This window comes from Helicoverpa armigera, chromosome 26 (genome assembly GCF_030705265.1).
Source record: "Helicoverpa armigera isolate CAAS_96S chromosome 26, ASM3070526v1, whole genome shotgun sequence".
Classification (NCBI taxonomy): Eukaryota; Metazoa; Arthropoda; class Insecta; order Lepidoptera; family Noctuidae; genus Helicoverpa; species Helicoverpa armigera.
In genome coordinates, this window is record NC_087145.1 from 6,438,243 (window position 1) to 6,464,379 (window position 26,137).

Consider the following 26,137-nt stretch of genomic DNA (forward strand, 5'->3'; position numbering starts at 1 on the left):
AAATTAACTGTACCCAAACAGTTACTTACTATAAGCAAGAAATGACAGGATGCGAGTTAAACAGTAAAACATAGTTGTAGAAGCATTAAACATAAAAGTTTATGGTGTTAACAGTTTCTTTGTAAGTTTCACCATTACTGACAAAATATTACTTGCACAATGTTGCATACCAACTTCTAATAATAACTATGCAAAGTTGCAGTTTTGCAAAAGTTACAAGTCTTAAGTGGATGTTGATGGCTAGCTTGTTAAGTTTTTAATGTACTAAATTCTATCTTAACAGTTAATATATTTATCAAATCATGGTTAGTTAGTGAAAATCTAAGTTCTCCTTTGGTAAGTTACCTACTCATTGTTATTGCAAGATAGTTGAAATTTCGAAAAAACTTGGGTAAGATTTGAATTCCTTAAAAACGTGTGTTTGTTTGGCTTTCAAGCCTGAACACCTAACCTGATTCTGATAAATCCTGGCCTGCAGAATGAAGATTATTTGAAACAAAAAGATGAATATCATTTTATATACACGAAGAAGTTCCCTAAGCAGAGAGCTCAGTATCAGCTATTCAATTCACAAATTCTTTCTAAATGAACCAAAGTGAAAGAGAGAGTAAAGAAATTAGCCAATACATAACCAAATATTTATAAATTCTACGGTTACTTCCAACCCACATTACCCAAACACATACATTAATACAGTACCTACATGAACACACACAAAGCAAATTGAATATACTATATAGATATACGATGCACAAATAGACGGACTTTCACCCATTACGAGTTATGAATTAATCTCTTCATTACATAATGATAATTGCGTATCCATAGATAATATTGTAATGGATCATATCTTTTTAATTGAAGTTGCGATAGATCTTGCAATCGATTTTTTGATAGAAACTCATATTAAGAAATCTTTGCCTAAAGTCACCGAATTTGGGTCATCAAAAAGGATAGTTCTTATATCTCCAAAGATATATGAAAAAGGAGACAAACAGGAAAAACTATCATAATTGGTATTGAATTATCAAATTCAAGATCAGGAAGAATAAATTAGAATTAATTATAGAAACCATTGGTTACGCTACTCTTATCCGCAAACAAATGCAAATTAAAGAACGCAGCAGAGCGGTACATAACAAAAATCAATTAACAAAACTGTTAATGTCAGTGTTAAATTTAATAACCGTACAAAAGAAAAGAAATAATATTTAGGAGATAACAGTGAACAATAAGATTATGTACTAAAATAAAATGACACGGTAAGTCAAGATGACATTGACAAGAGAGAAATATAAAAGTGAATGATGGAATGACTTTGGAGAAATATAACAATGTTAAGTACGTACAAAAGAAAACAGCAAAAACTGTAAAGTAACTTAAAATGATAATAACTTGAGTGACATTGCACAAAAGAATGATAACAAGAAAGGTGAAAGAAATTTTCTGCAAATCTACTACGAAATAAAAACGCGAAAGTATATAATGATGACGAACGATGGTCCATTACTGTATCTCATAAAACATAAACCTAAATAAAACGTTTATTCCAATCCCTGGGTTTAAAGACCAAACTGAAGATACTGAAAAAATACTACCAACTATTTTCAATAAAGCAGAAACAGTTAAAATAACGGTGATATAGCATCAAATAAAAGTTAAGAACAATTATTATTATCAATACTACAAGTTAATATAGAAGATATTCGCGTAGGGCCGTTTCTCCAGCTCAGTGGAATTCACTTTCACTGGTGTTCTCAATACAGAGTTCCTTATTCGCACGTATCTCACTAGATTTTAATGTTTATGGTTATGTTTGTTTATGGGTATTGGATGAATAACTTCCAAATCAAATTTTGATTCTCACATAATTTTTTGCTGTGTTAACAAATTTTTGAATTGGTTAAACGTTGCTTGTCTTTCCAAATTGGTAGTTTTTTCATTCAGATTTTGATGTTGATTCTATAAGTTATTTGTATCAAAAAAAAGTTTCAAAAATTCCAAGACTGTGAAAATTGCAATAATGTAATGAACTTATTTTTGAAAACTTCAAATTGACCTAAAACATATAAGCGTACCTATTATAAAAAAAAAGAACTCAAACTACTTACATATAATAATAAAAATTAAAGATGCAATGCTAAAAATAACATGTGCTTATCATGTACATAACACTGATATAATTGAATGATAACATACATCCGATCCAGCCCCTAATTATCTATTACGGAAATCTAAATTGTTATAAGAATAAAGGTGAATGGAAACCAAGAATATAATGTTACTGAATCTAGTTCAGTCTAATCCGAATAAAACAATTGAGCAATTTGTCGAGTCACGCTTGCCCAAGCAGCAAGCCCTGGCTTCAATGGATTATATGTAGGTAGGTATTCTCGTTTTACAAAACTTCTGGATTATTTGGTATTTTTCGTAAAGGAAATTGGAGTCAGAAATACGTAGATCCACAAATTTTACATACTAGATAAAAATTGTACCTACATCCATGGATCATTTCAAATAAATTGAAAATAACAAGAGGTTTCAAAAGCCCTTAAAAGAGTTAGGCAAACAGACATGGAACCGATGTAACTAACACTAATTTGAATCATCTGCCTAGCCTTTTCCCAATTATGATGGGGCAGCTTCCAGTCTATCTGGATGCAGCTAAATAACACTGGTTCAAATGACAGCGGTCAATTCAATACATACCATCCTAAAATAAAGTCTAAAATACGACTACATAAACAGCTCTAAAACTAAATCTAGACGCGATCTAGACTCAAATGACGTATATTAAGTTACATTAAAATTATAACAGCTGTCAAACAAGCAATACGATATGTAACTAAATCCCATCTTGCACGATAGCATACCATTCGCTAAGTTGAGCGCAGCCACGCGAATACACTAGTCTAAGTCGTGAGAATCGACCGGGGCTGCGGGATTGTTCGAAAGAGTTACCGCGACCCTGGTACATAAAAGGCTTCAGAAGGAACGTGGTGGGTTTAGTCAGTAAGAGTCTGACACTCCCTCACGCTGCTAACCCACAGCGGAAGGAGTCATTTGATGATGTCCAATAAAAAAAAAAGCTGTGGGAATCAAACTAGAGACCGTATCGACACGATTTGGACTGACAGACAAATTATTATTAGATTTTAATGATGGTTACTCGACGGAAAATTTGATTTTGGTAGTGATCAATGGAGTGTAATCGATTTTGTTATGGTATTGAATGATCCGATTTTGATAAGGAAAAAATTTTCTGAATTGGTTTGAGTAATGTAATCAATGAATTACGATTTGGTATTTTTTACCTCCTACGTACGTAACACCTGTACATTGTAACTAAACTGTGGCTGATAAGTAGCTTGCCCGATGGTTGGCTGAAAGTTTATTTTGAAGGTAATCGTGAATCCAATCAAACTTTTTAAATTCCTGATCATTGTAATGTGCATACTATTATTCTTCTCTATACTCATTTATGAGACCGATCAAAATAATCAAAGTTGACCTTGAAAAAAAGCCCTCTTAAAAATCGCATAATTCACACAAATTAAATTCAATTAAAAACTACAAATACAGTAAGCCATAAATTAAAGAGTATTGTACAACTAGGTAACAGTTAAGTCAGTAAATTGGCAACATAATTATATAGTCGCTGAAAAAAATGGTTATATGTCTACAAGGTTAAACTTGGACAGTAAACTTGGTTGGTAGCTTGCTGCATTAAATGATAAGTTTGATTGATTAATTAGTACACACATAGGTACTTTGATACACGTGAAGTGTTATACTTAGTATGGAAACTAATTGACTTTGACATGAATAAGAAAATAATATAAGTAAGTACACATACACAACAGTAAATGGGATGATTGGGCTTATCGAATAAGAACATGAAAATTATAAACGACAGTCGTAAAAAGAGATGAAGCTCTTGGCAATGTCATCAACATCATCGTGTCAGCCAATTTCCGTCTACTGCCGAATAAAAGCCTACCCCAACGGATGCCAACGAGTTATAAATAGCATAGCATAGGAATAGAATAAAAAAAACAAACAACGGAAGAAAACTTTTCAAAGTCCAGACAGTTACCGCCTTAAACAATTAAGTTATAAAACAAAACCGGTACTAAATCAATACTTGTATTATGTATGTCAACAGTCAAACGACTAGTTATGGCTACGGCTAGTTATAGGTAATTGAAAACTAAAATTATTGCGAGCAAGGTCACTGATAATTAAAGTAGCTTTGATAAATAAAATTAATACTGAATTTGTTCTAGAAGGTGGCTTTTAAATGTCATGTTAGTATAAAAGCTGGATTTTTGCTTATACTATATAACAATTAGGTATTACTCTACACTAGCTACTAGCTTCTACCCGCGGTTTCACCCGCGTCCAGAAAGTACTTCAAACACATGGATAAAAGTAGCCTGTACGTTATTCTGATAGCTATATTACTGCCAAGTTTTATTAATATTCATCTGATCGTTTTTGCGTGAAAGAAGAACAAATGTCCATACATACATAATCACAATTATAATATTAATAAGAAGTACGATTGATTTAAAGTTTTGTAATTTCTCTCTAACATTTTTGAAACGATATTTACTAAAGTATGCAATGTGAAATGCAAACATAGCAATAATGTTAAAGGTAAAAGTTAATAAACAACAATTAAATATTACCTTTTAAACAATACACAATTACAATGTTAGGTAACTTCATTAAATTGTTAGTCACGCTTTTTCTTTTTATTTACAATAATTAATTTATCTTGAAGATGACGTAATTTATAATTATTAACTCTTAGAAATATTCGCGAGATATTCATTCGTTATTAAGATAATAACTACTTATAACATCATTCTGCCCTTCATCATCATCATCATCATCAGCCTATCGCAGTGAAATGAAATGAAATGAAATTGTTTATTTTGCAAGTTGGACATTACATCACTTTTACACGTCATTTTAAGAACGCTGAGGCCGGCATTTCCTAACTGACTGATCCCTGAGAAGAAACGCCGAAACAAACTCAAGTGTCATAGTCTCCTTTAAAGTCCAAACATGTTATAAATGAAATAATTATGTGTGAGTGTCACTATGTACGCGGTCTGGAATGGCCTTTTGAGGAAAGAGCCACATCAGTCCACTGCTGGACATAGGCCTCTCCAAGTTTACGCCACTGAGATCGATTTTCGGCTTCTGCCCTTATTATATTAATTTTATTTGTGGTTAGAGCAACATGGATTCTTCTTCCATACGTTTCTATCGATCTACAATATCTCACAAGTAGCATTTTTTGTAAAGATCTAAATATATTATTTAAAGAAAGACTTATGTCATGAAAATATAATATCAAAAGTATACCAATATTTTTAAAATAAAATTATTTATTTATTTTTATTTATTTATTTATTTATTTCCACCAAACATACACTATTTTTACAGGTGCCACCCAATGCAATAGCGTAGTTATATTATCCAATAATATAACACACTTCTTCACTTCTCCTTGAAAATCAATAATTAAGTATCAACCAAAACCGAAAGTTTGGGCGGATTTTCATTAAATATGCGTGATTTTTATGTCCAAAACGAGAAAATATTTCCTAGCTGTCTCAAGGCTGGAGACATAAGGAAATGACTACCTGTTTGTCTGTGCTGTTGCTTTCTATAAACAGCTTATGGTAACTTGGTAAGCTATCAAAATATTACGTCAGTGGCGAACGGAGTAGAAATATTATAAGCAAAGTAATTTCCTAGCATTTTCTCGAGAGCGGGTGAGCTTTCAAACCAAGTACGTTTTAGGCTAATCTTGCACCAAGAGGTTTCGAGGATCCACCCATATCCCTGGTGAATCATTTCAAGCATCCGGGTGAAACGTAGCCTTTGTTCTATATCAGGCTCTAGACTACTTGTGTGCCAAATATCAATAAAATCGATTCAATAATTTGTTGTAGCATAAAAACGTGACAGACAAACACAATGTAACTCTCGCCTTTATAATTGGTAAGAATTATTCTTAACTTTATACGTATTTTACATGACGTCATTCATTTTAAATCACAATAAAGACGTCACAAAAGATTGTACCTCTATGTAAGAGGAAAAATTAATTCATGTAAACACTAACTGTCATAGTTAAATCATACTTTTCATTGTCAATATAAAATACAGCAATAAAATTATCTTAACTGTTACAAAAACAACGTAAATGTCAAATGGAGTAATTTACATTACACAATTAATTTTTCAAACGCAACGACAACCAATTTGACAAACCTTGCACACATAAATAATCGAATTAAAATAACTCGATCACTCGAATACCTTTCCGTGACAAAATAACTTCCTGGCTATTGAACTATGTGTAACAACCTTAATACGACCTTGAATTACGAAATTGTACATATCGATTAAAAACCGTTCAGTCAAAATGAGTTTTTTCAAGGAATGCACTTCCCGGTCGCCTTGTCAATATATCTCACCAAAATATGACGACCAAATAATCTTGACACTTATATCGGCGCCACTTGCTGAGATGTCGTCAAAAATTGGACGCATTTTTTTGGTTCCTACCTTTGTCGCAGTCCAAGATATGATGGACGCAAATCTTTATTTTTAAGATGTGGTAAAAAATCTCACGCGTGAAGGGGATCGGACTATCCTTTTACAACCTTCGCAATTAAATGCTGTGTGTTAATTGGCTAAGTCTGGGAAAAAATCTAGACTTTGCGTCATGCAATACTTTGATATGTGCAATTGTGAGACGTGTCACTTTGATGTCCTTTATAAAGTTTTTTAAATGAAATGTTACTGTATGCTGTCGCTTATATTAATTTGATTGTACAAAAAGTGTTATCGGTTTTTGCATATGTATTCATTTAAAATTGCAGATACTTAATTCTAAGAACTATTATTTTGTGATCATACAGATACAGGTAGGTTTACAAAAGTTTTTTTTTTTAAATAAAGTGACACGACACTGACCAAGAAGTACCAATGTTCATTTTCAAAACGATAATAATAATTTATTGAAAAGTATCAAAACTGTACTAAATGTAGAAAACACTTGTAAAATACGTTTCAGTGACATAAAACTTGTACAAAAGCAAACTAGCAAGTGACACTAATTCGATTACAAAAGCTCGGACAGCCCACATTTATTTGAGAATCACATTGTCATCCATAATAGGCATACGTTACAATTTTATTTCTATTGTGATGTCACTGCTCTTAGAACATCTAGTAATTTAAATCTTTATACAGCTGTGGTTATTTATTTGCATTTTCTTCTTAATAGTCAAATAATCATCATCATCCTCCTCCGAGCCTTTTCCCAACTATGTTGGGATCGGCTTCCAGTCTAACCGGATTCAGCTGAGTACCAGTGCTTTACAAGAAGCGACTGCCTATCTAACCTCCTCAACCCAGTTACCCGGGCAACCCGGCAATAGTCAAATAATACTGGTGGCAAATATACAATAGAGTATACTAGCTAGATTACATTACCGTGAAAAATACACATACACGTTTTTTTCACTTTACAAATTAGACCTGCTTACACGGAATAGGGTAGTTTCCTAAAAAATAATAATTAGTCCGTCTTGTAGATTGTCCAAAATTAAGCGATACGTATTTTTTCTTTTTTAAATTGGATCAGAACTTGTTAAGATATAGCGTGTTAAAGTTGAGTGTGACGTCACAAGTTGCTACAATTTTCAGGACACTGTGACGTAAAAGGCCCCAACTCCTAATTTTTGAAGTGTATTATCTTTGTCATTTTATGTTTAATTAAAAAAAGAAAAAATACGTATCCAATATTTTTTGATTATCTAAAAAGCGGACTAAATATTATTTCATTATTTCGACCCTGGACACTACCCTATTTGCATGAATGAATGAGTATGAAGTTCCCTTATGGTACGGGTGAAACCGCGGGAAATTACTATTAGCTATTATTTCTTATATCATAAATCTTATATACAAAATAATTTGAGATGTATTCAGACATATTTGAGGACAAAATTACGGCGTGATTATATCTAAATTGCTGGTCTAGTTTACCTGTGTATCTACTTACATAACAGTGCATGAGAATGTCATGGTATTTTGATCAATAACTATGTATGTGTCATTGGTAGCTTACGTGGTTTAACTTCATAACTGTATAAAAAGAAGTTTATTGGCTATTGTTACCACAAGCATTATAAAAGCAAATGGTCAAAGGTTTGATGCTTACATCGTATTTTTTTTTTTCGATAAATTAAATTATTATTTATTACAATTTTTTCTATTATTTATTCTTGTTTATTGTTTTTTATGTATACAAAAACTGTAAAATAAATACAGCGATTCATGAAGAAGGTGTAGATACAAATACGTACTCTAATCACAGCCCGTTTTATTAAAAATCCTATACCCATAATTTGAACAAGTTCTAACAACAGCTGTATTTTTTCTCACATCAACAAGAAACTCTCACTAGTCTGACCAGAACAAATACAACTTTCACTTTAGTGGTACAGCCAATAGCAACGCATTAATTGACACCCTTTTGTACTCAGATTGAAGATACAACGTGATTGGAACATTAACACTGAGTCGTGAATTGTAATAGAAAATTGAAGTTGCATAAAAATATTACGATGTTATGAATTTTGGTTAAATTTAATAAGTTACATTGTTTTTTGAAATTTTGTTTCTAATTTTACTTGTAAATTGCAGTTTACAAAGCACTTTTTTGGGATATGTATTAAACTGAATTTAGATGAATAAGGAACCATTTAAATGTGTATTTTATTTTTTTATAGAAGGAATTTATTGCGCCACTCACTTATTGCAAGTTTTATGTTTACATTCTAAAATGTTAAATACTCATAAAATACGCATGAAATGTCGTACTAAAACATTGATTGGTACATTATTTAATTAATTGAACATTACATTATCCTTGTAAATGCAATTAATGTTAGGATTAATATAAATCAGGCCAAATTCAGAGCAACACGCAGTTTTTAACGAAATTTATCATTAAAACAAGGAAAGTCTTAAGCTAACACTAGTCCTCAAAAATATTGACTTTTCGTCTTCCAAATGATGTCAGTCAAATACGTATATAATGAATGTATGTATGACTTCATCCGCACTGTGTGTTTGACCTCTTTTAGTCGTGTTTGCTTATAAACTTTCTTCATTTAAAACGAGGCACTAAAGACTTTATTACTACAGGTAGTAGTGATTTGATTGGTTCTTATTAACTAGATTGTTAATTACTTGTCGAGACTGTTAGCTGCCATTAAAGCCTTCATCTAAAAGCGATCTTTAGTGTGTGTGTATTGGTTACTTTTTGCCGCGCAAACGGCTGAACGGAATTTGAGGAAATTTGGCAAAAAAAGGAGTGATAAGTTGCTTTTTTACCAAATTTCCTTAAATCAGACTAGCATACAGGCTATTTTTTGCAAGTGCGTGAAGTACTTCCCACGGTATGCTAGTAAAAACCGCTGGCATTAGCTAGTATTAATCATCTATAACCATTTAACACAGCAAACTAATTTAAATAAGTTCGGTGAATTGAACGAGACGGTCAATACCCTTGAACTCTTTTACCATTTATATCTCGAAAACTAAAACCAATACCACATTCTAACTTTCACAAATTTCTAACTAAGAATATTCAAGTTAATTTACAAATATTTGCACTACTCCTTTGAAAAGATTCCTCGAGAAAACAATCAAAATTGAAAATCGACTCCTACGCATATAAAAGCTTCAAAACCCAAAAATAATATAATTAATTCACTTGTCATAGCAAATCTACAGGTGTGTCAAGAAATATTTAAATAAGACGCCTAAACATGACCAAAAAAAATTAGAAAGTCGATAACATTGGTTTATTAGCTGCGCGTACGCATCCACGCACACATTGACCAAGTTCTCACACACACAGACGCAGATGACCTTTCATCGGAGATTGTGAAAGCATAAGTTGGGAGCCTGGCCGTTGGGTATTGAATAACTTTAAGTATTAGGTAGTAAGTCTTTCCTTATACAATGTTATTTATTACTAGTTGTACAACTACGAGTATTCAAGATACATTTTCAGTGGCTGTGTTCCATTTGCGAAATATTTAGAATTATTTTCAGTAATTCATAAGAACTATTGTCAAGCATCTATCTTGATTGGGATAATTTTGGTTGGTCGTATTATTTTTGTGTGTAGGAAATATTATTTAGTAATTTTCAAGCAATTAACTCTATCACTGTCAAAGACAGACTTGTTGAAAAACATAGGCCTACTTATCCCTATAACCACAAGAATTAAGTAAGATTTATTACTAAAATCTAGCAAGTATCAAATGCGTAATCTACGAAAGATTGCAAGCATAAAGGGCAAATGATTTGACACAACATTTGTTGCATCTATGCATTTTATTTATAACTTTAGCCTTGGATAGCTATGAATAATTTAGCGATTGGATATGTGAAACCAATTATGTGAGCTTTAACTGTTTTCCCGCGGGTCCACCTGCAGCCTGAGGGGGACGGGGGACGGGAGTGCTACAGCCAAGACTCGAGGCGACCAAGTCAATATTATTGTAATGTGAACAAAACTATTGATATAGTCACAAAATATCAATTGATTTATTATTACAAATAAAGTTGAACAGGACTTTTCTTCTATGCGATCTCAAAACTTTTTACGGTGGCTTTTTTTTACATTTAATGTTTTTGGTGGGATTTTCATTCACATCGGTTCAGTAGTTTCACCGTGAAAGAGAGACTAGACTTTAACACATTTCATATTGGTTGTACTGGTAATCTTATTGGAATTCAATATCACCAAATTACAACCTTGTAACGCCATAGAAACCCTGTCAATATATTTAGAAGGTCTGTTATCAATGGATATTAGAATTTATTTCCGCTTCCGTTGTCTTTTACTCGACTGACAAGATAGGGTTATGTGTTCGAGCTTATTTCTTAACTACCTTCCGCCAGTGATTTCACGCACGTCCCATTGGAACTACTTACTCCATATCGCCTTTCTCAAAAAATGGGCTAGGTATCTAACACTGAAATAATTTTACAAATCTATCCAGTAGGTCTTGAGATTAGCGCGTTCAAACAAACTATTAAAAGTATAAATGGCAATCGTAAAGTAACAAGTTACAAGAAAAACTTTTGTAATGTAAAATGGTTGATATCAAAAATGTAACATTTATATAAATGTACCTGCATGTACACTTTTAGTACCTAAATAAACCTTTTCAATAACAAAAGTACAGTCAATACACATTACTATAGGTAACAAGTTTCTCACAACCGTTTGTTATTTTCTATTAAATTTCAACATGAAAGTTCTGAGTTGTATGGAATTGGATTTGAACCCGCGACCTCGCGAACGAGAGTGCACGCTACTCAAATACTTGTTAAGCTACTGCTATTACAATTTATATTTAGTACTCATAGTTTTTTATACGTACGTACACGTAAGCAAGTAATTTTATAAACCTTCCTAAGTAATTTCTGGTTGACCTACATATACCTGAATCCTGTTAATTTGAAAGTTTTTAAGGATCTATGTATGTTGATGAATTTTGATGAGACTTGGCAGCAATTAAGCTACTACAGAATAAGATATTGGCTAATTTTTATCCATGTGTGGGGGAGTAGTCCCCGGTGGATTATTATTTTAAGAACTACTTAACTATTGATGGAGAAAAAATGGCCATAATTTGATCATCTGTTATTGAAGCAATCCATAATCTCAAAAAAACAAACAACTCTCTTTATGAATCCAATTGAAAATTATCTCGACCCAGAAAAGGATTAAATTAAACAAAATAATAATAAGGAAATACTGATGAAATAATAACATGGGGTATTAAACCGTATAACACGATTATTTTTGATATTTTTCGTAAATATTGAAAGTGAATGCAGTTTTGTAACAGCTTTTAGGTTGCATTGCATTACGTGTTTTAATATTGTGTTAATATAACTTGATGCGTAATAGACATTTAAGTTGATAGCAATGCCATTTTTAATATTTTTTTACAATAACACAATAAAACGAAAATTGCTAAACGATTTATTATATGGGCATGATAAATAAGTTAGAAAACAATTTCAGGTCAAAACACATCCCATATACTAGAGAAATCAAGGGCTTGAAACAGGTTCGATAAAAAACTCTCACATACTACAACATGTCCATTTATCGATATATCGACATCCGCGCATCACTACACCTCGCCCAGTCCGGTGACCTAGTGAGGGACAGGTTTCGATAGCATAAGGTGGGGCAACGGCGTCAGCGAAAAAATATCGTATTGCTAAACTGATTTACGATAAAGATATATGCTTGGATTTCATTTTAATAGAGCTTGTAATCTATATCTTTGAAACTATTTGTTTTCAAAACCGTTTACTAAAGTACCCTTGCCCAATTTCTTCATTGTCATTATTGATAAAAAATAGCATCTTTTTATTCAAAAGTAGAATAGATAGTTACTTATACACTGCTTGAGTAGCATATAATAGTCCTTAAAATGTCGGATGACGAAATCCCCGCTGCCTCTAAGACCACACACAAAGTAACAAATATCTAAGTCGTCCCACATTTAAACATATTACTTGCGGTCATAAACAGACATACTGCAGTCTAAACTATCTTTAGATTACCTAAATACCTGAGATGAGCTGCAGATTAACATAGGATTTAAGCCAGGCAAAAACTTGATATTATAGAACCTTTAGCCTTTCGGTAAAGCGGTGCGAAACTACATATTTTGTATGACGAAATGTGACGGGTTGGTCATCGGTTGGGCAATACAAAACATTATACTGAAGTTATGCGAATAATTATTATTATGTAGTGATTAACTGTAGTTAAAATGCCATTGGAGATTTGATTAGGTTTGGTTAACATAACCACTGTAATTTTGGGTAACGTTTGGAATGTTTTAATTATGAAAATTTTGGTTTTTGCTCGTGATAAATTTAATCATCTTGTCTATCAATTTTGGTACCAGGAACCTTCAGAGGCTGATTAGATTCTATTTAAGGGTCAGCAAATAGGTACTGGACACATAATTATGTATGTACCTAAATCTTTAAAGCTTTACCCGATTAATTGCAAGGAAGCTATCTTCCTCCCGCGGTTTCACCCTTATCTCAGGAAAACTGTTTTCCACGAATAGATAAAAAGTAGCCCATATGTCATGCTGATATATGGCCTATATTACTACTATGGTACATCGAAATCCACTCGGCAGTTTTTGCGTGAAAGAATAAAGTACAAACATATACAATGTAACTTACGATATTTTATTTTCGTTTCCATACCTTGCACAATAATAACATTTAGGCAATATTGCCTATTAATAAATAACCTTAATTGACCGATAACGATCGGAAATAACAATCAGTAGGTTTGCCATTATTGCCCATAAATGGTTTTCGTGTCTTTCCATATATTTCCGTGTTTTTAGCACGAAACACGAAAAACACGCAGAATCGATTTCCGGTGAATTTTTCGGTTATTTTAGTTTCGAGGGACATAAACACAGTTAGCTTTATTTTTATTAATTACTATGTATTTATTGATATTTAGTTGGTTAAAACCTGCCTTTAAAGTATGAGTATGCGAGACTGATTCTTGGTTAGACAAGTGCCAATTCAACTTTTCTAAACTAAATCAACTCTTCTCTTATATTTTTTTGAATATAAGTTTTTTTCTCTACTGAGCAATATCATGACAATTGAAGACAACATTTGAAAGGCATCACGCACTTTCCAAAACAATTGGTTACTTCCGTAATTTAAATAATGTTATATAACAGTGTGTTTCAAAAATAATATGTTTTGTATGTAAGATACAACTTGAGTCTATAAACTATCAAAGTAGGAACAGTTGTTCATTTTGTAGAGATTCTAACAGTTTTAAATGTAGCCTATGTCCTTACTCAAGCTATAAACTATCTGTATACCGAATTTCATTTAAACCGACACAGTAGTTTTGGCGTGAAAGCCGGACATAGACAAGTACTTTTGCATTTATAATGGTTTTATTTTCGCAGTTAAATAATTATCAGTTACAAAACAAAATTAATGACGCAACAGAAATTTCACTTTTTAAAAATTTATCGTGACTAAGGTACACGACTATTCTGCCTATTGTAAAACGTCCACGATCGATCTGGTTGTCCATCAATCAATTAAAATGTAGTTTAAATATACTTAAGTCTTACTTAACTGTTTAATGTGTAGCAATTGGTATTACTAAGTAGTCAACGAACCGTGGTATGTAATCTTAGGCGTTTAACTTAACGTTTAACTCTGTTAAACTGTTCGTATTCTTATGAGTAATAGATGTATCTGTTGAGTTAGGCTGCTTTCTGCGGTTTAAAAATGGATGGGTAACCGTAAGGTACCATATCGTATTGAGCTTGATATCGTCGGTAAAAGAGCTAATGAAAGAAAACATATGTTTACCTCCGTTGTCAAAGAGTTAGTAGGTTTCACAATTTATTATTTGATTATAGATAAAAATATCAATAAAATTACACGTGAGTGAAGAAATAGGATTGATGGTAGAAACTGCTAAGTTTAGTTTGATAAATATTGCAAACTCCGTACGTTCGTATATTGTGAATAGGTAAGTACATTAAATTTTAACAGCTTACTAAATGACTATTAAACCAACTGTTAATAATGATTTCAAATAATTTGACGTGACCGTATATTATAATAATTATTTACTATTGACAAAAGTAGCACATAGCACCCAGCACGTATGTATGACAAAAGAAAGGTACCGCTATCTTATGATATTGATATCTTTTGTTAGGAAAGATAAAAGGAAAAGATTGACGTATACAACTTTAATGGAAGTAATGATGTAAAATATACTTTCTATAGTCAAGTTAAATCAGACAGGATTTTTTGGCAGCGAGTATACGATTTTTTGATATGGCGTTGCCGTTTTCAGGCATTCATTAAGAAAAAAAAGAGTACTATCTTTCGATGAGTTTTCAAAACTTAAACTTTGGCACATTATATCTGTTATTATATTTGAGTGTGAAAAAGTTTTAAATTGCAGGTGATTGAATGTCCCATATCTACTAGTGCTGACCTGAATAGCTGTAATTCCGTAGTTCCTATTTTAATCAGTAAAACTACTTATTTCGTGGCTCTTGGAATATTGAAACTTACACATAGACTATTGCATATTATTTCTCAACTAACACTGCAATTTAATTACTTTAAGAAAGTCTAATTAGCTTACAAATAACTATTAACACAATATAACGACTATATTTAACCACTAATTTCTAGTCGTAACTACAGATTTCAACAGTAACCAGTTGTTAGAACTTTGACCAGTTTCTATTTGACCTCAATTAACCCTAACATGGATTAACAGCTGATTTAACCTTTCAAGTTACTTGTTATGTTTGTAACTTAGGCCTAAGTAAAGTTAAATAACTTGTCTTAGTTAGTGCGAAGCGAATTGAAAATCATTACATCGAAAATTGAACTTGGTAGCTTAATAAGTATAGGAAGGAAACGAATTAAAAATTGAATCAAATTATTCATCGTTATTTTGTCATGGTGACAAAAACCCTATGAATCTTACCTAATAAGCTTCCACCCGTGGTTTCACCCGCGTTCTGAGGAAACTACTTCTCTTACCCGTATAAAATATAAGCTCTTTCAGAGTATTGAAATATTTTTTTCAAATCAGTTTAGTATCATCTATATTAGTCTTGATATAGCATTTAGATCTTGAATGTATAATGTTAAGGAAAAACACAAAATAAAAGACACTACCTTTAATGATATGTTTAATTATTGTTGTACAAATACAGTGAATATAAAAGTAGAAATAATAACATCAAGTAGTACAATGTTGCTTACATCTAAAGCTAGATCGCGGTTTTTAAGTAAATAAGATATGTTTACAACTTATCAATACATTTTCTGTTACAAAAACATGTCCTAATAGTTACAAGCTATAGAAGCGTACCTAAAGAAACGTACCTAACTAATCAATTTAGTGCAAATTTCGTCTGAAAGCGTGCAAAAAAATAATAAATGGCGGTTTTGCTCACGACCAAAAGCGTGGTGCAGGTATTATATTCATACAAAAAGTACCCTAAAACTTGCCTAGAATTTATTTTTCAAACCAAGCCTCCTAAGATAAGCGCATGCAGACCAACTCTTCAGCTTCATGTTATTAAATAATATACGAGTATGACAAGTAAATGAAGACCATGGAGTCATGGACGGAAGACGATGGAGCTACTGGTGTCATTACCAGCTGCACCAAGGAAGGTCACTGGTTCGGTGGAGTTCACAGCGTTCGAGGGAATTATTGTAATAGGAGAAATAACTGCACCAGGTAAGATGGATGCCTCAGCAGGGATGACTGCGTTATGAGAGATGGTTACATCAGAGCCGATTCTTGCCCTGGGGCCGATGACTGCGCCATGAGAGATAGTTACATTAAAGCCGATTTTTGCCCTGGGGCCGATGACTGCATCAGAGCCAATGACTGCACCAGGACCGATCAATGCTGAAGTATTGATGCGAGCACCAGAACCGATGAATGCATCAGAACCGATGATTACACTGGCGTTTACAACTGCACCAGAGCCGATATATGCATCGGGGCCAATGTTTGTATTAGAGTCTATGATTGCCCTAGAGTCAATAACTGCACCAGTAGAGATTAGTACATTAGAACTGATGACTGCGTTAGAATTGATGACTGCATTAGAATTAACGATTACACCAGAGCCGATAATTGCATAAGAGCCGATGAATGCACCTGATTCAATGATTACATCAGAGTCAATGACTGCACCTCTGTTGATGACTGCAGTAGAGTGGATAACTGAACGAGAGCCGATTATTGCACCAATGCCAATGATTGCACCTGTGTCAATGATTGCATTAGGAGCGATGACTGTCCCTTTGTTGATAACTGCACTAGAGTTAATGAATACATCAGAGTCTATAACTACACCGGAGCCGATGACTGCACCAGAACCTATGAATACATTAGAGTTAATGATTGCGCCTTTGTTGATAACTGCAGTAGAGTTGATGAATACGCGAGGGCCGATGACCGCACCACTGCCGATGACTGCGTCAGAACCGATGAGTACATTAGAGTCTATGACCGCAGCGTTAACAACTGCACCAGAGTTGATGAGTGTGTGAGAGCCGATGACTGCACCAGACTTGATGGTTGCTCCAGGGTCGATGACTACATCGACGTCAAAAACTGCACCAAAGAAGATTATATTGTTATAAAAGTAGGCATTATTTCTATTATAATAAGAATTTAAAACGTAATTGGTGTATGTTGTATTGTAAAAACTAACTAATTTAAAGTTTCAAGTTTCCTTTGTATGGTCTTAATAAATTTTGAAATTTTGGCATAGTAGTCCCTATGTCTATGTAATGTAGGTATATAAAATCGAACAACTAGTCTCGCCAAGGGGTATTGGGTTGCCTGGGTAACTAGGTTGAGGGGGTCAGATAAAGCAGTCGCTTCTGGTAAAGGACTGGTACGCAGCTGCATCCAGTTAGACTGGAAGCCGACCCCAAGGCTAAGCAGACGAGTCCCTATAGTAAAGTACCTATAGGTATTTTGTGGTAATGTTCCTTAAAGAATGTCTACCGATCAGAAATGGCAGTGCAAAAACATGTAGTTAAATTATTATACTAAATGAACAGTGTATGTAAATAACTCTTTTATCTCTTTGGACTGGTAATTCCCAATATAAAGGTCAAATGGCCATCGTTGGAACAATAATACGATTTCTTGCGGACTTTCCTCATTTAAAAGATTTAAATTCTAAGAATTTTGGATTAACGACGTCATTTTTAAGAAGGGAAAAACAGCTTTTAGACTACTAAAACCACATCTTCATCAACTTTTCCCAATTAGGTATGTTGGGGTCGGCTTCCAGTTTAACTGGATGCAGCTGAGTACCAGTGTTTTACAAGAAGCGACTGCCCTCCGACCAGCCCTGACCTTCTGAACTTAGTTATCCGGACAACCCAATACCCCCAGGTAAGACTGGTTGTCAGACTCACTAGCTTCTGACTACTGACAGCCGGGAATATAAAATCGGGATACCTTTCATCCACGGTCGATTAGCCCCGTGTTTAGCTATTGCTTGTGTTATGGGTGCTAACACTATTGATAAACTCACATATATGTAAACGTTATAAGCAAAGCTAGCAATCATTCGATAAGAGGGGAAAATATCACAAATACACGAATTCGTAACCGAATCACTTTTATATTATCGTATAATGTAAAAACAAAACACTTACCTTGACTAGTTACTAGACTGTAGCTTAGAAATAACGCGAAGAACAAAATCAAACTCTTGAAAGACATCCTGGAATCTCACAGGTGCTATATAAAACAATATTTTTCGAAGAAAACACCGGTATTTTAACACTCTTTCTTATTTACAACGCAGTTGCCTTGACGAGAATAAGTATTGTTCTGAAAATGCACCTATATGTATACAGGTTTTTATCGTTTACAACAAAATGTCAGGTGCACACATGCATAATGTTTGCATGTGTTCGTTTTAATGTTGTCCCAGCAAAAATAAACATGTGAAACAACTGGTCATACTTTTTAAAGATAAAAACGAACTTCAGAGTTAAAACGTATCGTGCTACCAACTTGACGGAACTTATGGTCATCTGGATCTTGCGTCGTATTCATGACGTCAGCTACCAGTATACGGTAAATGCTTCGACTTTTAGCGGGAAATTCAAATATGAAATGTGTTTTAATATGTTATTAATTGAGATTCAGATTCATGGTGTGTTCTTATTATGCGCGGTAACAATAAATCTCAAAGCAATTTTTTTATGTCTTGTTTAACTCCGTTCTTTCAATTCATTAGTTCTTTCGATTACATTCCAATTCAAAAGTAAATACTAACGTTTTTTAATTGCAATAACGAGCAAATGTGCGCACAGTGCAAATTTTTTATTACAATGCCCTCTGAAGACAGTTGGTGAAATAAACATACAAAAAAACTGCTACCACTTTTCAAAAACATTTGACTTTTTATCACTTTTCAAAAGCATCAATCAAAAGCACTTTTAATTTCTCTTTTAGTTAATCAACTCCAAACTAAAAAATGATTATTACAAATATAGAAGTTAATAATTTCGCTTAAAAACTGAGAATCTCCTTTTTCAAAGTCGGTTAAAAATGATTGTAGACATGTGCTTAAAGATGATATGTTTCTATAAGATGCGGTATGTACAAATGAGTCGTATATCTCTCAGAACCGGTGTTTCTCAATAAAGAAGGTCAGGCGGCGGTCGTTTGAACTATATTGAAATAGTTGCGTCTGCAACGTCGTTTAGATTTGTTCTAATAAGTAATTGTATTCTCTCGATTGTTGGTTATTTTATTGAATTGTTTTAAATAACACTTTTACTAGTATTTATTTTTGATGTATATGTCAAATTAGTATGTACCAGTGTCTACTCAAAATTTGCATACCGATTGAACGGTGAGATATGCATGTACTTTATGTAACTTTACCAAAACACCTGTACCTAATACCGTGTCTCTGCAAATAAAGATTCTTATTCTTTCTCAATATGGAAGTTTAATTTAAGTTAAAGTTCAATTATGGATTTGTGAAAAAACATTTTTATTTTTTTATAACTTATCAATTAATTTTTTTAGAACATACTTATAGAACACAAGTTTTGACAGTATAATAAACATGTACTTGCGACAACTGAAGTAATCCTTGCAATTTAGGTTATATTTTATCCGAGCACGGTAAGTAGTTTGCATAGGACGCGGGTCACAACAAGAAGCTGCTAATCATTAATATAGAAAGAAAATCTTTTACCATCAATAAAAATTCGAGCTTTACCTAGACATAACAAAACACCATATTTATTAAATAACACAGTACTTATTTTTTTTTTATAACTTTAAAAAAATCTATTCAGTTATAGGGAATCGAATTAACAATCTAATTGTCCGCGATACAATTCTCAACCATTTAAAAATATTACCTAACTATGTTAGGTTATAAAAATGGCAGCTTTAGTCCCCTATGACATTTATATACCTGACCATTCACCTACCGCATTATGCAAGACGTTTCTACACGATTGATTTATTGTATAAACTTATATATTATATTATGTATTGCGTTCGTAAATGTTGGTTTTAATGTTTACTTTATCCTTACAGGCTTTTATGCTAATGCTGCCCTAATTTCTTCATCTTCTGCAGATAAGGTATTGATCACCACTCTTAAACTTTGCTGATGAGGTATTTTGATACAGAATATCACTTTTAGGTAAATTTCTCGAGAGATGTCGAAAGGCAGAATACTTACAATAAAACTGAAGAATTTTATCATAATTATTTTTGAGTTCGATCACATATTTCTCAAAAAATGTTGGCCAATTTTAATAGTTAACTGCTCGATATGTGTATTTGCCTGTAAATGTTTTTTTGTCGTTTTGGTCAGGCACATCTTATGACTTATTAACACTTTAGAAATATATAGAAAGTAGTAGAATATTATATACCATGTTATGTAGGCACATAACCCAGCTATTACCATCTGCCTGTAAGTTACATCATTTAAATACACTTGCAAAGTTTCTGTTATATAAGAACAATTCAAATAGCGACAATTATTATAAAGAAATAATAATGACAAGGTGCTATTATCCTGTCATTTAAGTAAACATCTAAACTTAGCTACGGTATAAGCTTAATTGCGCAATTTATTTTGGTACTGTTGCTAATTATTAATTGTATGTTTTTTCTTTTTTATTGATTTGTAAGTAATTACGTTTGCTCTTTAACTTTGAAAAACTTTCTCTCTCATGGTTTTCTTGTTTGATTTCCAACTTCCATTTTGCTTTATTGGCTGTCAATTTATAACATCTTCTTAATCTACCTCTATAGTTTCCTTAATAAAAGGTTAGAGTAAAGCGAAAAACCTTTTAAAAAATAGCTAACACATTACTATGTTTATATCGTGCTAAAATTCATGATCTGCCAAATACGATAGAAAAACTTTAAATGCCAAATGCAAATGTTACATTTAAAAACCCCCTTCACATTGCAAATTGCATATTAATACCTCAAAGCCAAAACCTTGGCATTAATAGGACTCTATTACCAAACTTATCCGTAATACTTATGTAAGTTCAAGTTAGTTAATAACTTAATTTCAACTTAAGGTATCTTTGGGCAATCATCTTGACATGGTTTCGTTTGTTCGTTAAGTGTATTGAATTAACATAGTTTTAATGTGTTTAAGTTACTTGGTAAGTAAGCTCAAGTTATATTCAAGATCTTTAAGTTAAGTATGAGAATGCTGTCATTGGAAAGGAATTTCTGATGCCTCATAACTTAGGTCTCAGAGATCGTTTATCTTAAAGCTTAAATGCAATGCTTAAAACTCCATTGTGCGTGCAAATATTAACTCTCAACCATTTTCAAAGGAAATAGAAAGAAGTAATTGCCCTTATGTTACAAAGAAATCCTGTGGCATAGTTCAAATTAAGCCCAGTAAATCAGGATATATTTTTTATTACCCTAGCCAGATACAAAATTATTGCTTGCCAAAAAAACCTACGACCACATTGTCTCTCAATGTGATAGTCATTCACGGACGTAGCTTTATATAATCAAATACAATAGGTAAAAATACTGACCTTTAATCGATAGAGCTTATATTAAATATAATACGTGTTTTAAAACTGGTTGAAATGAGAGGAAATCTGCCATAAGGTCAATTTAAAAAGTAGCTTTTGATGTCTCGGACGCGTTTATGTCTTTTGTATGTCAGCGCATGAATACGATTTGACGCGTATATTTTACGAATACAGCTATATCTGTACGCTTATAAAAGCTTCAAAAGTAGCTGTTAGATTTATTAATAACTTTCTTAAAAATAAAATTGAGTACAATCACTTTTTTGTCCCAAAAAAAATGTTTTAATATCAGCACACTGATTACGATTTCTTTCATAAGAACTGTGAAGGAAAGGCTTTATATTCAATTTTACGCAACATTCAATTACATGAGAGTATCACAAAAACACGAAATCGTGACCGATTCGCTTTGACATTATCGTGCATAGTAAAAAAAAAGCTTACCTTGACATGTTACTAGAGTGGAGCTTAACAATAACGCGACGAACAAGATCGAACTCCTGAAAGGCATCCTGAAGCTTTCACAATATAACCTGGGCTGCAGCATATTCACAGCACTATAAATTCATGTGTATTAAAAAAAAATGTTGTTCGAAAAAAAATCACTTCACTATTTTTGGCACTATTTCGTATTTAGAACGCCATTTCATTGGCGGTTGTACCGTTGTGAAAGTGCAGTTTATGAGAGGTCCGCTGTGGGGCGCTGGCGGCGCTAGACTGACGACGCTGCGCACACGCACCGCTACCGACGGTCTCTTCTGTGTTAAAGTTGCTGCTTTGAGGTGGCCAGTGGTGGACAACATTTTGAGGAGCTTTCGTAGTTGTGGAGATTATTTGGAATTGTAAGCTGAAACTTCTTAGATAAATGAAAACATAGCCATTAGATAATGTATCTACAATCATCCTCTGAGCATTTTTCCCAACTATGTTGAAGTCGGCTTCCAGTCTAACCGGATTCAGAGTACCAGTGCTTTACAAGAAGCGACTGCCTATCTGTCCTCCTCGACCCAGTTACCCAGGCAACCCGATACCCCTTGGTACGATACAATGTATCTTCAATCACCATCTAATAAACTTTTTACTTTCAGGCTTCTTTCGAATGAATTTTCAGACACAAACTTGTTCCGATTTAAATCAACGTTAAGATACCCAGAGTAAGTTCTTTGCTAAAGACAGAAAAAACCTATAACCATGTAATAAAAAACCGAAAAGAAAATGAAAAAAGTACAGTGGACTTTTCCTTTGGCCGACTGCATCCATAATTGTATCTATATTATTGGAACATACCAACTGTTGCACACTACATTATTTCATTCAAAAGTTTTTTTTAATAATAAAATATCTACAAATGCACACCAAATATTGTGCACCCCTGGGGCCGAACCCACTTCACTTTCAAACGCGGTCGTGCTTCGCGGACGTGGCGCTCGCAGCACCCAAATGGACACAGTGCCAGCTTTCCGCACCATAGGTTCCGGGTTCTACTCCCTGCTGACGCTGAACAAACGTGATGTATGTATGATGGTGACTAAGGGCTAGGAGTGTAAGGCGTCGTCCTAATTGGGAGCGATCGTACGATGGCGCGATGCGTTCTCGTCGTGCGATGAGTTCAAACATACAGATTTCATCAGAGTGTCCTATTTGAACCTCGCAAGTGAGATCGTGAGATGAAAAACGCATTGCGCCATCGTACGATCGCTCCCAATTAGGACGACGCCTATGTATATCATGAAAAGAAAGAAAGAGGTATAAAAATAAAAGCTGTGCTTTTGTACTATCTGTTCTATTTTTCTTCTTCTCTGTATTCTGTGTGTGTACCTAAACTGTTAAATAAATATATGTGTGCCAAATAGGTCCTCTCATCAATTAGCCTTTTCCCAACTAGGTTGAAGTCAGCGTCAATCGAATCAAACCACTTGCAGCAGAGTCTTAGATGGAGCAATGCTCTTCAATCCAGTTACCGGGACCCCTTTGGTCCAATTGTGTTGCCGAAGCCAGTAAGTCTGACACCAGTCTAACCAAGGGCTATCGGGTTGCCCTGGTAACTGGGTTGAGGAGGTCAGATAGGCAGTCGCTACTTGTAAAGCACTGGTACTCAGCTGAATCCGGTTAAACTGGAAGCCGACCCCAACATGATTGGGAAAAAGGCTCGGAGGCAGTCGGAGGAGAAGGATGGTCGAATTGTGTTTTTTGGTTGTTACCAGAATAAAGTAAAGTTGTCACCAAAATTCCTTTCTCATAAGGGACCTCCCGTGTTCAACAAGCTGACGCTGAACAAATGATAAGTCCATAACCGAACCATTTACAGTTGTCAAATCACCCTGTTTAGATTGTGCAATAGGTGGCAAGTATAGGAATGGTTTTGCTTTGATTATAGTTAGAATTAAATGATGGAAGTGTGACTTAATATTTCCCAGTTCGAAGTAGTTTACCTAGAGACGTATAATATTTATAAATAAGCAAAAAGTTTGAGCTAACGAACTTTACAAGGTACTTTAGTGAAGGCGACGATATATAAGATACAACATATTATATCTGTTATTGTTAAAGCCTGAAGTGCGACTACACTACGCATAGGTAGTTCTAGCCGACTAAAGCTACGTGTACGTGTTGCTGGGGAGTTTGTTCCACCACATCTTCTTCCCAGCAAAAACACATAGGAAGTGGTGAAGGGCGGGCGTTTTAGGGGCAGTCTTTTGTTTTGACGTTCGAAAAGTGCTGATTTTCAGCCTACTTTGAATAAATGACTTTTGATTTGATTTTGTAACCGGCCAAGTGTGGCTGCACCAAATCGTATCCTTTTATCTTCGGTTAGAACTAGGTGTAGTCTTCATCACAGCGGCTAGAACTATCTAGGTTTTGAGATCCTTATCTTGATTTTCTATCTTTAGCCAGAGTAAATAAGGGTAGTAAGTATAGGAAGTACATATGGTAAGTACATAAGGGAGTATATGTACAGGAGTACGCGGATTAAACCGCGTGGAAAGCCAGAAACCATTATAGGTACTACTTAAGAATTTCTGTCAAAAATAATCGCAAAATCAACCAAAGTAACACAAATATTTTAGAATCTCTTATTTAATTTGCAATGTAGGTACATATATATGTTTAAAAATATTATGCTACTGCCATACCTACACAGAAATCTCGATCAGAAAACATGTTCACAATTTTCCGTCCGGCCATAAATTTCCGGGTTCAGTTCCCGTCCGTTTTAGATGTAACTGCGCCGGCGACGGTAAGTGGACGGAAATATCTATAAGATTGATGACGCAGTTGGAAGATATTATCTCTAGGATATAATTTGATCGATATCTCGATTACCTGAATATATCTTGTTTTGCTGAATTAATAAGCCCAAAGCCCCATTAAATGATAACTGAGCAAGTTGTAGAACTTAAAAGTTTCACTTGGACTCAAAGAAACACGGAAACAAGTATGTATTATCAACATAAATAAATTCATGTAAGGACATTGTAAACACAAACAATTTTACTATCCAGTATACGGTAAATAAAAAACCGGCCAAGTGCGAGTCGGACTCGTGCACGAAGGGTTCCGTAAATTACAGTTAAATCAACCTATCTCAAAAACTATAAGAGATACTTTGATCAAACCAAAAATCGTTGAAAGAGTTAATTAGCATGCATCACCTCTATTTTTTTTAGAATTTTATACCCCGTAGTTATAAAAATAGAGGGGGGGGGACATACTTTTTACGACTTTGAGAGCTGATATCTCAAAAACCGTTCACTTTAAGAAAAATGTTTTTTAGAAAACTTTATATCATTTTAAAAGACCTTTCCATTGATACCCCACACGGGTATGTACATCGAAAAAAAAAATTTCATCCCTCAGTTACATGTATGGGGGGCCCCACCCCCAATTCTTTTTTTTACTATTTAGTGTCATATTTTTGTAGCGGTTCATACAACACATATTCCCATCAAATTTCATCACTGTAGTACTTATAGTTTCCGAGTAAATCGGCTGTGACAGACGGACAGACGGACAGACGGACAGACGGACATGACGAAACTATAAGGGTTCCGTTTTTGCCATTTTGGCTACGGAACCCTAAAAAGCTGTAAATGAATAAAATATTAAAACGAAATCTAAGAAACAAAATGCCTTTTCAACTTTTGTGACTATAATTACATCAGTGATCAAAGTTTACGAATTATGATGAATCTCATGAATGCTCTGCACTGACAGACATTTGCGTAATCTAAGAAGACCAGTCACGAACTTATCGGGACATCATTTTAACACGATATGATCTAGTTATGGCGATTATCACACTGCCCCGCATGATGCAGCGTGGTGCGTGGATGCGTTTTTTTCCGTTGTATGGAAATATCTCCGTTTGTATGGA

The 26,137-nt window shown here is 33.8% G+C and overlaps 2 protein-coding genes across 2 annotated transcripts in view; both read right to left on the reverse strand.

Moving 5' to 3' along the window:
• LOC110372666 (uncharacterized) overlaps nucleotides 1–22,506 on the reverse strand; it is a 96,420-nt gene extending 73,914 nt beyond the window's left edge. Inside the window, exon 1 of the mRNA XM_064041884.1 lies at nucleotides 22,207–22,506. Coding sequence (XP_063897954.1) covers nucleotides 22,207–22,309 — 103 coding nt within the window. The 5' untranslated portion in view covers nucleotides 22,310–22,506. The remainder of the gene's footprint in view (nucleotides 1–22,206) is intronic.
• LOC110372667 (UDP-3-O-(3-hydroxymyristoyl)glucosamine N-acyltransferase) lies at nucleotides 15,847–18,585 on the reverse strand. The gene is made up of 2 exons (XM_021329560.3): nucleotides 18,367–18,585; nucleotides 15,847–17,305 (listed from the first exon to the last, which is right to left on the reverse strand). Exons 1-2 carry the CDS (start codon nucleotides 18,431–18,433, stop codon nucleotides 16,296–16,298), a joined length of 1,077 nt encoding a protein of 358 aa, XP_021185235.3. The 5' UTR covers nucleotides 18,434–18,585; the 3' UTR covers nucleotides 15,847–16,295.
• Nucleotides 22,507–26,137: the final 3,631 nt, after the last annotated feature.

Coding starts and splice junctions, on each gene's coding strand:
- LOC110372667 (XM_021329560.3), bottom strand. CDS start 18,433: ATGTCTTTCAAGAGTTTGATTTTGTTCTTCGCGTTATTTCTAAGCTAC. Junction 17,306..18,366: donor CAGTCTAGTAACTAGTCAAG/GTAAGTGTTTTG, acceptor TCTTTGGTGCAG/TTTTTGACGTCGATGTAGTC.